Source organism: Equus caballus, chromosome 9 (genome assembly GCF_041296265.1).
Source record: "Equus caballus isolate H_3958 breed thoroughbred chromosome 9, TB-T2T, whole genome shotgun sequence".
NCBI classification, from domain to species: Eukaryota; Metazoa; Chordata; class Mammalia; order Perissodactyla; family Equidae; genus Equus; species Equus caballus.
In genome coordinates, this window is record NC_091692.1 from 36,270,352 (window position 1) to 36,286,419 (window position 16,068).

The following is a 16,068-nucleotide window of genomic DNA, read 5'->3' on the forward strand; positions in this document are numbered from 1 at the left end:
ACATTTAAAATATCTCATATTGATGTTTGTTAGTGGATGCAATGCTAAGCATCTCCCAGCTGGCTGTGCTCAGAGAGGAACTGGGGGGAAAAGACACACAAAGGGATGTGCCCGTTTTCTAGCTTGGGGGCTGGGCATGCACTGTGCTTGCAGCTGTCTCCCACTTCCTTTGGGACACTTCCCCAATCTAGCAACACTGCTGGTCAAAGGATTTCCTGGTACTTTGCCCCAAACTTCCCTCCTTAATAGGATCCCATTTCTAGAGTTACATTGAGCTAAACACCTCTTTCTATGTTGTAGAAAACTTTCTCTTCACATTCTATTTGATGACTATCTTATGGTGATTGGTTAATTTCGGGCAAGTTTCATCTCTAGATGAGAACACAGGGCACTGGGCAGCAGGGGTACTCAATGACTAGGCTTTGAAGGTGTTGTGTGCCCTCACTTGGCCTCCATAAATCAAACCTCAGGACATTTTCTTCCTGGGGTAGGGGTGGGCTGCGAGTACAGAGAGGCTCAAAAGCATTGGGATAAATTACATCTCTGGCCTTATTGGAGACTGAAGCCCTAGAAAGTAATGTGTTCTTTCAGAAACTCCTTTTCTGCCACTTGCAGGGCACTATTAGGGGTACCTCTCACCCTCCTCTGTGCAAGACACTTGAAAAATCTCTCAAGAGCTCTGTTCACTATGTGTTAAGTCACCCCTTCCATCATTAATATGTCTTGGTGAAGGGGACTGAGGCGAGAGGGGTCAGACAAAATGGCCCAAACAGGAGCATGTCTGTGGCTCCCTGGGCCCTCCCATCAAAGATGGGCATCTCCCTACATCACTCTGGGTCTCAGCTGGGCTCAGTGACCGGCTTCTCATGAACAGAGCGAAGTGGAAGGGATGCTGAGTGACATCCAAGCTCGGGCAGGAAAGGTGCCCAGCTTCTGCCTGCCTCTCTCGGGACCCAGACACATGCTGTGAGGGAGTCCACACATTGTGGATGTCTGGCTAGCTCTTGGGAAGGTCCCAGCTGACAGGAGCACAATGACCAGTGGGGACTGATGGGCCTTCTGTGACTCCAGCCCAGTCTTTGGGGCACCAGCTGATGCCCAGTGGAACAGAGACGAGCTGTCCTGGCGAAGCCATGTCCAAACTGCAGGTCTGTGAGCAGAATAAGTGTGGAAGCCACTAAGCTTTGAGATGGTTTGTTTTGAAGGAATAAATATCAGGATCAATCTGGGATATGAACACTGCTCTAATGCCAATTCACTGTGATACGTTCATTTTCCCATCTACAAAACAGGCACAGTGCAAAAGACCTTGCCTATTCAATATGATTTGTAAAAAGTTTGGCTTCCTTAGTAAACAGTTAGAGTAAGTTCAACGGAGTGGTTTACTGGAGTGATGAGGGCTGAGATTTGCTGGTCAAGACAGAAGAGACAGGACTAAAAGTCTCTGACTCAACAATGGTGGCCAAGGCGTCTCTGCAGCCAGGGCTCATACGTGAGGCAGATGTCAGGTTCATGACTTACTTTCTCCATCACTCACTGAGGGTTTATTATGAGCCCACGGGGGCCTGACACTGAAGAATGGCAGTGAACAAGACAGAGCTGTAAGGCTGCCTGTCTGGAGGGAGAGCAGGGTGGCACAGAGTGGGGTCACCATATGGGGCTGGGAGGACTGAGGCAGTACTGCCAGGTCCTTTTCTGTTGTCTCTTGCCATTTTTGTTAGGCTTGCATGCTGTGTGTGTGGGAAACAAATGGCCCAGGCATTCCTACACCCATTTGGGGGAAAAGTATGGAATTCTGACTTGAAAGTAAGTCAGCAAATATCATTTCTTCTTAAAATGTCAGGTTTGGCAGACACAGTCTTCCATAATAACTATACCATTTATAAATGGAGATTAAATTATAAATATTTTATATTTGGGGGAAATTAATACAGAGAAGTTAAAACAATTACGCCAGCAAACTCACATGCACTGTTCATATGACTGCATATATGCAGACGTATCAAATGTCTCTCTATTTTTAAAAGGCACAATATATTTTCCTTTAAAGCTTCCTTTTCTGAAAGCTAAGGAAACAAACTCCAAATTTCCTATCACTGTAATGTTATCTTTGTGAAGTGACATGTACAACGGCAGCCAATTCCATTGTTTTCACATCTGTAGCTTGACCACACTAAAGTGAAGGAATAAAATTTAACACTCATGTATCCTAACCAGAAACAGTACATTTGTTCCAGGAATAGAGTTATGGTTCTTGTGGAGAGACTAATTTGATTCTTTGGATTTTGGCAAATGTGTGCTCTCTCCCAGAAAACTGACAGAATCCACACTGGAAAACTTGCAGCCGATGTCTACACATAGGTCCTTTTCATACCCAACTTCTACCAGTTGCGTTCCAGGTCGGATGTGAAGCCTTGATTATCGACAATGAGTAAAGCTAGGGGTAAGGAGCTTACTAAAATGTACCTCCAGGCTTAAACTTACCCTCATCTTACTGGTGTCAGCTCTGATAGAGCACCCACAAAGGTGACAGGTGAGGCTATCACTACCCTATTCCTCTCACCCAATGCACATGTGCACACACAGGCACACACTCAAGCACACAAGTACACAAGCACACACTGGCGTTCACACATATGCCCTTTTGAGCTCTTTATAAGTAGAGTTTTACCTATGGGAGTACTGTAGTTGAGAGGTTTAATGTATGGGAGGTACAAGCCAGCCTTGGTCAGAAGGAAATCAAGTGAATGGGGGAGGATTTCTGCCAGGGCCTCCTCCTGGTCTCCGGGTCCCTAAAGAGAAGTAGGGTGGTCAAAGCCTCTCCATCACTGGAGGCTTCCTGGAGGAAGCACCAGGCTGCTCTCTGAGGAGCCTGCAGGGACCCAGTGGGAAATCAGGCTGGAGCCTGGAGGGGCCAGCCAAGGCCACTTGAGGAACCGCAGGCAGGTATTGTGTCTCTGTGATATGCTGTGTGGAACAGCAGATGAGCTGTGCGCCATCCCCCAGTGGTGCTGGTGTTAGTTTGTTTAGGTTGTGGGTTTTGGTTCATTCTGCTGTGTGCTGCTTAAGCAGGACTTTCCCCAATGCTTTCCCCCAACATTCTCCACAGAAATATGTTCCCTGATAAGCCAGATCTGCATCTTTGGCACTTTTTAAAAGCCCCCTACCTTGGAAACCTCCAATCCCTCAGCCTTACCTAGCACTACGCCTTTCTTTCTTCCTCCCTCCCTCCCTCGTGGACAGAGAGATGAGGTGACAAGGAGTCAGTCCACAGCTACTGCTGCCTTGTCACCCATTAAACATATGAACTTTAATAAGAACAGAAATACACACACAAGGTCCCTGTCACACACACCTCCATCTGGGTTGGCTACCACCTCTGCCAGCTGGTCGGTTGTGAGAATAACAATGACTTTCCCTTTGTGGGATGTCTTTGCATCCAACAAAGACAGGGGCTGTGAGGCCCATACTCTTTGTCTTCTCAGCAGTAAAATGTGGATTCTGCCCCACTAGGATGTTGGGGAGATTAAATGAGGCAATATGTGAGAAAAGCAGCAAGAACAGTTCTTGGTCCACTGTAATTGTTTACATCTTACTTTTACACAATAAAGGAATATTTGTTTATAAACCCTCCGACAGCATGGTCAATCCCTGTTTGTGCAGCAGCCCCTTAAATGAAGGTTTGGAGCTGTGTGTGTGTTTGTAGGGGGGGTGTCACAGAATTGCTTTTTTTTTTTTTTCTTGTTGGGGAAGATTTGCCCTAACATCTCTTGCCAATCTTCCTCTTTTTTTAATGTGAGCTGCTGCCACAGCATGGCCACTGACAAACAAGTGGTATGGTTCTGCACCCAGGAACTGCACCTGGGGTGCCAAAGCAGAGCACACTGAATTTTAACCACTAGGCCACTGGGGCTGGCCCCAGAATTGCTTTTAAGAGTCATGCCCAGGCCCGTGGGCTTCATCCCAAGGAGGGTGCTGGACACTTCTTTTAGAGCTCCACAGGTGATTCTACCCTGAAATCAGAGCTGGAAACCACAGGCTCAGACTAGTGATCCTCAAAGATTCTGTTCATGGATTTATCCACATTCTGATTTAATTGAAACTTTGATAGCCATGGTTTAGATGAAAGGGTGCAAATGGCTGCTCTGCCACCTGGTGCTGCTAGCTTCTCGAGGCACAGGGGCTGGTGAAGGGCTGGAGAGGGCAGCCCTGAGGTGAGGAGCCTCCACAGGATGGATCAAATTAGCCTCAAATTCTGGCTAGAATCAGAGCTGGAATTTGGCTATGGGAACCCATCAGAAAATTATGCAGATGATCAGCGTACCCTTTCACCACAACCCCATGAGCTGGGCCAAGTCTGCTACCTAGATGTGGACCCCTACACCGGTCACAGACACCTTTTGCGACTCGGAAGGCTGTGCCCTGGCACCACTCCAATAGTCAGTTCCCAGTGCCCTTCTTGGGTTTAGCGATTCCATGGGCCACTTGTGGTGCTTTTAAATGGTTTTGACAAGAGACAGACATGGCATCTCAAGGACAGACGTCTCTCATTTGTGAGGGCCAAATTTCATGAAGAAGAAACTGTTTTTGGCCCATAAGGAGCATACCACTTTACTAAGTCTCACCATAGTAACTCTCAGGGCAGGCAAACCAGTTCTGAGAAATAATGGTAAAGTTTTCAGTTACTCAGACTCTGGAATACCCAGCAATTGAAAAAAAAAAATGTGTGTCTCAGATAATTCTGTTCTATCAACGTGAAATCATGGCAGTAGGCTTCAAATCTCAAGACTGTCTTAGCATAATCAAAGTCAGGGAGACAGATTCACGTAGCTACTGCAAGGTTGATCAGGAAATAACCTCAATTCCAAAAAGGAATGGATCTCCTTAGCAGACACGGGCATTTGTTAGTGAATGACAGCAGTAAGACTTATTTAGACTTATCAGCATAGTCTAAACACTTAGCATGCACACATCTATATTGCTGGGCTTTGTTGTAATTGAAAATACACAGAGGAGGGGTCTTCTTCTGGGGATGATCTGCTAACACAGGGCTTAAGAGAATAAGGACACACACCTGGGCTGGGCGTCCCTGGACTTACCCCATCATCGCAGGCGGCAAACCTCAGGAGTGAAGCAATACTGCTCTGCAGCAGCTGTAGTAACAGTGAAACAGGCCGCGTCAAATCCCGCTACTGCAGTAAGTGCTCATGCTAAAATACCCATGTCCTGAAATTAACATGCTAAATGTAAACCATCTAGCTTCTCTTTAGTAGTTTCAATCTCAAAGCCTTAAGTCAAACGTGATTTTTAAGTCACAGACATGGCAAGACCGTATTCCTGAGGGTGACTCTTTCCCCCTTTCCCAGGGAAGAGCAATAGATGCAACTCTCTCTTGGCCAGGGAGTCAAAGTGTCTCCATGTGGTGGAACTGGGATGTACCCGAGCTCCTGTACTAGCTCCTACCTTGACCCTCACTGTGCACTGGGGTCGCGAGGGGCAGTCCAGGAAGACCTGCAGGTGTCTTCTGAGAAGAGGAGAGGTGACCACACGGGAGCAGTCCCCACAGGAAAAGGCGCCTCTGTTGTTTCGAAATGCACAGGGAAGACAAGACCAAAAAGGCATAAGTCAGAAGAGTTTAGCAGCAGAAAGGCATTTTTATAAACATGAATGTTTGCTGAGATAGAAAAGGGGGATTTACTTTCAGAAGCCAAGTTCCTGAAATAGGCCAAAAGAAGCCCCAGGCTCATCCTGTTCTGAGGGATAAACGTCAGCTTCTGACTAATGGCTGCATGGGCATGTAATAACCTGGAGGATGGAAGGGGCACTTAGACAGAGAAGGCTCATTCAAGCTGAGCATAGTGGATGACAGAAAATATCCCATGAAGCAAGTGAACGCCCTCTGCGAGGCAAGGGGAAGTGAAGGCCTCCCATCAATCTGAACGGGAAAACCTATTTTTAATCACCAGTATCTATGCTCCTTACTGCTACCATGTAAACTTGTGATTCACATTCTTCTTGTCTCTTAAATATGATCCAGTGATGACTTGTTTATATATAAGACCAGCAACACAGGAGGTATTAAGGAGCAAAAGGCGCCATTTGCCCGTTGCTTCTTAAGTAGCAGAAAAGTAATGAGCTTGCCCCTTTCTGTCATATGACAAAGTCAACTTGGGAGGCCAGAGAACTGACTCAGAGAACTGCATCAGGACCCAGCCCCAGACCTGGCCCTTACGGAGGAGTGCATAACACTGGGCAGGGAAGGAGTGTCCATGGATGAAGCTGTGCTTTGGTCTCTGGAAAAGTTTGCACCACTGCAAAGACAAGCTGTACAGTTACCAAGTTTGTCTTACTTATTCATGTTGGCCCTGAGTTTTTCCTTTTTCTCTAGACTGATAATAAAGGAGCTGAGGACAAAATGTGGCTCTTTTCTCTTTTGAGAGGAGCTGTAAGAAACAGCAAAAATCCCTGTTATGAAGAAAGAAAACACACCGCACACCATGGCCCCTTCCCTGCACTCAGCAGACTCAGTTTCCCACTTGGAGCTCATGCCTGGTCCCTGGCACTGCGGAAGCTGACCTGAGGCAGGAAGGCAGTGGGGACCCTGAGGCTGGGTTGCTGCCACCCTGGGGTCTTTCAGGCCAGCTCCTGCTCCTTTACCTGTCTTCTGGGCTCTGTTTTAATCTCTCGTTGCCACACAGGTCACACGTAGGCCACGAGAAGGCAGTGCTCTCGTCCACACCAACCACAGCGCCTAGGCCCAAGTGAAAGCAAAGCCAGAATCTCAGAGGTGGTTTCTGCTTCCCAACTTCTCTTTGCCTCTCAGGCCAGAGATGATAACATAAGGCGCCTCAGATTTTTTTCTACCTTGTGAATTTATATAAACGTTCCTAAGCTTTTTATAATTTCCATTTATTGCACAAACAAAATTACAATAAAAAGTGAGTTTTAAAACTTGCCCATAGTACTACCTAACCAAGTATTTTCATTTTTGCTCAATCTTTTCTAGTTTTTTCCAGATGCATACATATTTAAATTGTTACCAGCAAACCATCAGCACAATAACTCATTCTATCTTTTAGGTTGCTGTATAACTGTTGTTTTCTTGTTTATAATGACTTCTGAGAAAAGTGAAAGAAGAAAGTGCCAAAGCAGGACTGCATTTGAACATCAAGAAGACAGAAAGCATGACTTTAGGACCACCCAATTTTAACGTAGACAATGCAGACTTTGAAATTGTTAAAGATTTTGTCTACCTTGGTTCAGTCATCAATTTAAACAGAGACTGCAGACAAGAAATCAAGAGAGGACTGAGTCTTGGAAGGATGGCAGTGAAAGAATTAGGAAAGATCATCAAGTGTAAGAAAGTGTCGTTAGAGACTAAGGCCAAGACTATCCACACCCTCGTATTCCCAATTACTATGTACTGGTGCGAAAGCTGGACAGTGAAGAAGGCTGACAGGAAAAAAATAGATTCATTTGAACTATGACATTGAAGAAGAGCTCTATGACTACCCTGGATTGCCAGAAAGATGAACAGTGGATCCTATAGCAAATTAAGCCTGACCTATCACTGGACGCAAAAATAATAAAACTGAGGCTGTCCTACTCTGGGCACATCCTGAGAAGGCAAGATTCTTTGGAGAAGACAATAATGCTGGGAAAAGGAGAAGGAGGTAGGAGAAGAGGAAGATCAAACACGAGATGGGTTGATTCCATAAAGGAAGCCACAGGCATGAGTCTACAGAAGCTGAGTAGGGCTGTTGAGGACAGGACGTTGCAGACATCACTCATTCATAGGGTCGCCAGGAGTCGGAGCCAACATGATGGCAGGTAACAATGATAGCTGTTGTAAGGATTGTTTTATCTATCTTATTGATATTCCAGTTAGGAGGTGTGTCACAGTTCCCTCAACCATTTTCATATCAGACATTTAGTTCTCCAAATTACTTTAGTGGTGAGGCAGTGGGTAATTTTGTGCATAAGGCCTTTTCTGTACTGAGATCCTTTCCTTAGGTTAGATTCTTGGAAGTAGAATTACAGTGTCAGAGTATGAGCATTAGAGATGTAGAAATACTCTTTTAGAAGGTGTTTCCCACAAGGACTTGCTGATTCACACTGTCACCATCCATTCACAGAGTGCCAGTTTCACTGCCCTGAACCCTGACACGAGCTTAAGTATTTGCCTCCTTATATATATGGTATAATGGAATTACTTATTTTAGTTTCTACTTCTTTGATAAGGAAAGATAAATATTCTTATTAGTTTGTTAATATCTCTTCTTATGTGATTTCTCTGGTTTCCTTATTTCTTTTTTACTCTAACATTTGTGATTTATTTATTTGACAAACAAATCTGTATACAATGCTATTTAGTGTGGGCTCTATGTGTAGCATTAAAAACATAAAGATGAATGCTATAACCCCTACTCCCATGGACTGCACAGTCTCATTGGTAAGGGAGATAAACAAATAATGAGTACAAATGTCATGAAATATGGGAGAAAATATTTGCAAAAGAGATATCTGATAAAGGACTGGTATCCAAAACATACAAAGAACTCTTGGAACTCGACAAAAGAAAATGAACAACCCAATTAAAAAACAGGCCAAAGACTTTAACAGACACCTCACCAAAGAAGATATACAGATGGCAAATGAGCATATTAAAAGATGTTCCACATCATAGGTCATCAGGGAAATGCAAATTAAAACAACAATGAGATACCACTACACATCTATTAGAATTATCAAAACCAAACACTGACAACATCAAATGCTGGTGAGGATGTGGAGCAACAGGAACTCTCATTCATTACTGGTGGGAATGGAGAATGGTCCCGCCACTTTGGAAGACAATTTGGCAATTTCTTACAAAACTAAACATAGTTTTACCATACAGTCCAGCAGTCGTGCTCTTTCAACCCAAAGGAGTTGAAAGCTTATATCCACACAAAAACCTGCACATAGATGTTTATGGCAGCTTTATTCACGATTGCTATAACTTGGAAGCAACCAAGATGTCCTTCAGTAGGAGACTGGATAAACAAACTGTGGTATATCTAGACAATGGAATATTATTCAGCTATCAAGTCATGAAAAGACATGGAGAAAACTTAAATGCATATTACTAAGTGAAAGAAGCCAGTTAGGAAAAAGCTATATACTGTAGGACTCCAACTATATGACGTTCTAGAAAAAGTAAAACTATACAGACAGTAAAAAGAGCAGTAGTTGTTAGGTATTAAAAGGGAGGGAGGGATGGATAGGCAGAGTACAGAGGATTTTTAGGGCAGTGAAACTACTCTGTATGATACCATAATGATGGATACATTTCTCTAAACTCATAGAAAGTATAACACCGAGAGTGAACTCTAATGTAAACTATAGACTTTGAGTGATAACGATGTGTCAAAGTAGGTTCATCTATTGTAACAAATGTACCATCTGGTAGGGCATGTTGATATGGCAGAGGCTGTGCAGGTGTAGGGGTAAGGAATATATGGGAAATCTCTATACTTCCTGCTCAATTCTGCTGTAAACTTAAAACTGCTCTAAAAAAGTCTATTTTTTTTTTAAAAAATAGTCTATTTAAAAAAAATACCATGCAATAAATGCTAGTGGAAAAGACCCCTCATGGGTGCAGAAGAGAGGCCCTCCAGGCTGGCTTGAGGATCAGGAAAGGCTTCCTAAAAGAAGGGACATGAGGTGGACTGCAGGTGGGGAGGTGGGCGCAGGCTGACCCTGTACCTTGCTGTGGGGCTGGAGGCCAGGTAGGCATAAAGGACAGGTAGGTGAAATGGCTGTGAAGTTGGCAGACCATAATCATCTAGGATCTTGCTGGAGATTTTAGACTTGATCTTGGAAGGGATGAGAAACCAGTGAAGAATTTTAAACAGGGGACTGAGATGGTCTGATCTTCTTGCAGTATGAAGCAATATAGATATCATCTACATACACTGGCAAATCACAGACCATCCTCATCAAAAAGTGGTGAAATCAGACATTTGAAGAAAAAGTAAAATGTGACCTAAGTTTCCAGAAAAATAGAAGAGTTATTCTTCCTACTCCTGGAGCAAAGAATTTCATTCCTCACTAGAACAAGCATTAGGAGAAAATTTATCTGCAGAAGATAAGCTCACCATTTTTGAGGGTTTGGAAAAAATTAGGGTACATGGCAGGCAATGAAAGAAAACTAAGGTCAATATAGAATTCCATGAAAAAAAATCAGGGGCCGGCCCCATGGCTGAGTGGTTAAGTTTGCACACTCCGCTTCAGTGGCCCAGGGTTTCACTGGTTCTGATCCTGGGTGCGGACATGGCACCGCTCATCAAGCCATGCTGAGGCAGCATCCCACATGCCACAACTAGAAGGAGCCACAACTAAAAATATACAACAATGTACCAGGGGCACTTTGGGGAGAAAAGGGAATAATAAAATCTTTAAAAAAAATCATACAAGAAAGGAAATAGCAGTGTAGTATACTATTTTCCTTTTCAGTGAAAAATATATATATAATCATGATAATAAAAATACCATTTATTGATTTTCATCTTTAAGAATCAACCTGTAGACAAAGTGTGCAAAGTTTAATTATAGCTATGAAACAGAATATTATCAATTTTAACAATATACAGTACAGAAACAACTGTAGGAAGATGGAAAGGAAGAGTGCAGTAAAATAAGGACATGAGAGCTAATATTCTTTTCTTTCAAACAGTGAAACGAAGATACTATCTTTAGCAGATTGAACAACAAACAAATAAAACCCCTGCAGCCAATATCATACTTAATGGTGAAAAAGTAGATGTTTTCCCTTCAAGATCAGGAACAGAGCAAGCAAGTCCCCTCTCACTACTGCTATTCAACATGATACTATAAGTCCTAGCTAATGCAGTAACACAAGAAAAGAAAATAAAAGTATACAGATTGGGGAGGAAGAAAAAACTGTCCTGTTCTCAGATGACATAGTTTTCTACATACAATATCCCAAAGAAGCAAAACAAAAAACTACTAGAACTATGAAACGATTATAGTAAGGTTGTAGGATACAAAGTTAAAAAACAAAAGTCAATTGCTTTCTTATACTAGCAACAAACAAATGGTATTTGAAATCAAAACACAACAGCATTTACATTAGCACTAAAATAAATTAAATACTTAGATATACATGTAACAAACAGGTACAAGATCTATATGAAGAAAACTACAAAACTGCTGAAAGAAACCAAAGAGCTAAATAAATAGATATTCCATGTTCATGGATAGGAAGACTCAATAGTGTTAAGGTGTAAATTTTTCCCAAGTTGATCTATAGATTCAATACAATCCCAATCAAAACTCCAGCAAGTTATTCTGTGGATATCAACAAACTGATTTTAAAGTTTATATGGAAGGCAAAAAGACCTAGAATACCCAAGACAATATTGAAGAAAACAAAGCTGGAGAACTGACACTACCCAACTTCTAGACATACAAGAGAGGTATCAATATCAAGATAGTGTGGTATTGGTGAAAGAACAGATAAATAAATCAGTGGACAGAAAAGAGAGCCTAGAAATAGACTCACATAAATATAGTCAAGTGATCTTTGACAAAGGAACAAAGACAATTATATACAGAAAGGATAGTCTTTTCAACAAACAGTGTTGGAACAACTGGATATCCACATGCAAAAAAACAAATCTAGAAAGAGACCTTACACCTTACACAATAATTAACTCAAAATGGAGCATAGACTTAAACATAAAATTCAGAACTATAAAACTCCTACAAGAAAATAGGAGAAAATCTGGGTGACCTGGTTTTGACAATGAATTCTTAGGGCAACACCAAAAGCACAAGTCATGAAAAAAAATTGATATGGGTCTTCATTAAAATGAAAAACTCTAGGGGCTTTCCCTGTGGCTGAGTGGTTAAGTTCACATGCTCTGCTTCGGTGGCCCAGGGTTTCACCGGTTCCGATCCTGGGTGCAGACATGGCACTGCTCGTCAGGCCATGCTGAGGCAGCATCCCACATGCCACAACTAGAAGGAGCCACAACTAAAATATGCAACTATGTACTGGGGGGATTTGGGGAGAAAAAGAATAAAAAAAAAGAATAAGATTGGCAACAGTTGTTAGCTCAGGTGCCAATCTTTAAAAAAAGAAAAAAAATTAAAACTTCTAGCCTGCAAAAAACACTCTTTAAAGAATGAAAAGACAAGCCACAGACTGGGAGAAAATATGTGCAAAAGACATATCTGATAAAGGACTGATATTCAAAATATACAAAGAACTCTTAAAACTTGACAGTAAGAAAATGAACAGCCCAATTTAAAAAATGGGCCAAAGACCTTAACAGACACCTCACCAAAGAAGATATACAGATGGCAAATAACCATATGAAAAGATGCTCCACATCAAAAGTTAGCAGGGAAATGCAAATTAAAACAACAAAGAGATACCACTACACATCTGTTAGAATGGCAAAAATAAAACCGACAACATCAAATGTTGATGAGGATGTGGAGCAACAGGAATTCTCATTCATGGTTGGTGAGAATGCAAAATGGAATAGCTACTTTGGAAGATAGTCTGGTAGTTTCTTACAAAACTAAACATAGTCTTACTGTATGATTCAGCAGTTGCACTCATTGATATTTACCTAAATGAGCTTAAAATATGTCTACAAAAAAAGCCACACACAAATGTGTATAGCAGCTTTATTAATAATTGCCCAAACATGGAAGCAACCAAGACGTTGTTCAGGAGGTGAATGGATGAATAAACTGTGGTACATCCAGAGAGTGGAATATTATTCAGCGCTAAAAAGAAACGTGCTATCAAGCTAAGAAAAGACATACAAGAACAAATCTTTTTTCTTTTTTTTAAGATTGGCACCTGAGCTAACATCTGTCGCCATTCTCTTTTTTCCTTCTTCTCCCCAAAGCCCCCCAGTACATAGTTGTATATTCTAGTTGTAGGTCCTTCTGACTCTGCTATGTGTGATGCCACCTCAGCATGGCTTGATGATTGGTGCTAGGTCCATACCCAGGATCCAAACCAGTGAAACCCTGGGCTGCCGAAGCAGAGCACGCAAACTTAACCACTTGGCCATGGGGCTGGCCCCTGGAAGAACCAATATTGAATGCATATTGCTCAATGAAAGAAGCCAATCTGAAAAGGCTATATACTATGTGATTCCAACTATGGCATTCTGGAAAAGCAAAACTATGGAGAAGGTAAAGAGATCAAGGATTTGAGGGGTGGGGGTAGGGAGGAACGCATGATAGGTAGAGTACAGGGGATTTTTAGGGCAGTGAAACTATTCTGTATGATACTATAATTGTGGTTACATGATATTATACATCAGTCAAAACCAACAGAACCGTACAACACCAAGAGTGAACCCTGGCTTCACCAGGTATGGGGACCCTGACCCTGGCTACTCTATAGCTCACTCTCAGAACACTTCCCCCCTGGTCAACCCTGGCCAGCTGTAGCTTCTTGGAGAAGGTGAATCACCTGATACTGACCCTGCTGGCCATGGTGGGACTGGCCAAACAAGACTGGCACTTATTTCCCTTCTACAACACTTAAGGTGGCTGGGGCTGCCTCCCTGCTAGGTATACCTGGGGTTCCTAGGACATTTATTAACTGACTTGTTGCAAAGGGCCTAGAACTTCTGATTAACAAACGAACAGCACTCATGTTCATGCTGTCTTTGTGCCCTACAGGCCTCTCCCCAACCTGGCACCCACCTCCTCCCTGCCCACAATCCTCAGTCTTTACATGGAGCTCTCATAGGGAGGACCTGTGAGGTTCTCCAATGTTTCTCTATTTAAATAGAGCCAAAGATAAGTAAAATGCTTGAAACATATTTATAAGTGAATGAGAAAGGAAAAAGCACCTAACAGAACTGGCTTAATCAGAAATGATGATGCCACCAATTTATAGGATAAGGGCACAGAAAATAACTTTTCATTTTAATACAAGGGAAATACATACAATTAGAGCCTGTTTGCTCTACTGTTTAGAAATACTGTTCTCTTTCTCCACTAATAACATCTTGGGATATTCTAGCCACGGAAAAAAACACTCTATTTACTGAATTCTTTGCTTTAAGTTTGGAAGGGAGCTGAATGAGCAATGGACAAGTGGTGAAGGTCATTTATAACCCACATGCCTTTTTACTGCATCATTACTGAAGCAAAGAACTGCGGCATCAGTAGTGCACAGCCACACTGATCAAACCTTGCAGTAAAAGCACAGACCCAGACAGCACAGCGTTGGTATCTGCAATGTGGCCAGGGCGGGCTAGGGCATGGGAGCTTTGGCCGCTCTGGTGCTTCCGTGTGTGAGGCACATGGACACCAGGCCAATACCCATGTGAATGCTTCCTATCAAGGCGATGACAGCAGCCCCTGTTCCTAGGCATGCCTCACTTTAGAATGATAAATGTAGTAAAGTCTACAAAGATTTGAGGGTATTGCCTCATTTCCAGTGCATGACATTGTACACAGGATCCTGTGTGGCTCTCCTCCTATTGCTTAGGTGCTTAAGGGTCTGAAACCCCAATCCCTGGGCCATCTAAGTTTGTCTCATGCTAACAGGGACAGAGCTTTGTGATAGATTGAATTGCCTATTGTTTACTTAAAAAATATTTAGTCCTCATCTCCTACATGAAGGTTCTGTTTGGAGTGAAGTGGGGCTTAAGGATGCCTGAGTCTCATCAGTGTTCCCAGTGGCTGCCACCACCCCATAATGCCCAAGACATGGTCCACTACGTGATGACATGCAAGGCTGTATCTGACCAGCGAAGAACAAAGCTCCTTCAGTATTCCAACAGCTAAGCCCTGCTGTGACAAGCACACCCTCATGAGAGTGAGGACGAAGGGAACAGTGTGTGAAACCCAAACAATGGGCTTCAGGAGCACCCTATATAGATGTCTAAGGGTAAATAATAGCCTCTCTGAATGTACTTTCTACCTGATGACCAAGATGCTTGAGGCCAGGTGAGAGGAGAGGGATGTGTGAGGCCACGAAGCCAAGGGCTCCTCTGTCCCCACAACCCAGAGAATTCGGAGACTAGAGAAGACCAGGGGCTTCTCCAGGGGTACTGCTAGCTGGCAAAATGGCCAAATTCTCACTCGTGAGTTTCCCTTTTCTAGACTCCACAAAGATCCTCTGTTAACACTGTCCATCTCAGAGGTTACAATGGAGAATAAATTTCTCTCACTTTGGGTTATATTTTCCTGAAATTGCCCCTTGGTCACCTTTTTTGGACTTAGAGTTACCAAATCTCTTCAGTCCCACAGTTCTGTCTCTTTGGATGGGGTTACTTTCTACAGATGCCTTTCCCCAAGCTTGGAGATATTACAGATTCTTCCTAGTTTTACTCTTGTACCTCTGTCGAATTATGATGATAGTCAACATGAAAACTATATAAAAATAAGACTATATCCAAAAGAACAGACAAAACATGTCCACTCAAAAGCCTGTATATGAATATTTGCAGCAGCACTATTCATAATATAAAAATATGAACATCAGCTGATAAATGGATAAATAAAATGTGGTATATCCATACGATGGAATATTCAGCCATAAAAAGGAAAGAAGTGCTGATGAATGTCACAATGTGGATGAATCTTGAAAATGTTCAGCTAAGTGAAAGAAGCCAGAAACAAAAGAACACATATTACATGGTTCCATTCATAAGAAATGTCCAGAATAGGCAAATCCGTAGAGACAGAAAGTAGATTAGTGGTTGCCAGGGGCTGGGTGGAGTGGGGAGTGACTGCTAATAGACATGAAGTTTCTTTTTGGGGTGATGAAAATATTCTGGAGCTAGTTAGTGGGGATAGTTGCACAATTGTGTGAATATACTAGAAACTACTGAGTTGTATACTTTAAAAGAGTGAATTTCATAGTATGTGAATGACATCTCAATTAAGCTGTTATTAAAAAAATAGAATGCCACTTTCTTCCCAAAGCAGTGAGATCTCCAAAGACACAATATAAAATAGGAGTGGTTGCACAACACTGTGAATGGACTAAATGCCACTGAAGTGCTCACTTTAAAACGG

General features: G+C 42.5%; 1 protein-coding gene across 41 annotated transcripts in view; it reads right to left on the bottom strand.

Annotated features, from left to right (window-relative positions):
* SPIDR (scaffold protein involved in DNA repair) overlaps positions 1-16,068 on the bottom strand; it is a 472,172-nt gene that overhangs the window by 829 nt on the left and 455,275 nt on the right. For 25 of the 41 annotated variants that reach the window (XM_023648643.2, XM_023648638.2, XM_070221581.1 and 22 more), the window contains 3 exons: positions 6,658-6,751; positions 5,464-5,578; positions 5,100-5,153 (listed from right to left, as the gene is read on the bottom strand). In XM_023648643.2, the coding sequence (XP_023504411.1) occupies positions 5,100-5,153; positions 5,464-5,578; positions 6,658-6,751 (263 nt within the window). Of the gene's footprint in view, positions 1-5,074; positions 5,154-5,463; positions 5,579-6,657; positions 6,752-16,068 lie in introns of all 41 variants that reach the window. The other 16 variants (XM_070221567.1, XM_023648642.2, XM_070221588.1 and 13 more) reach the window with 5 other exon arrangements.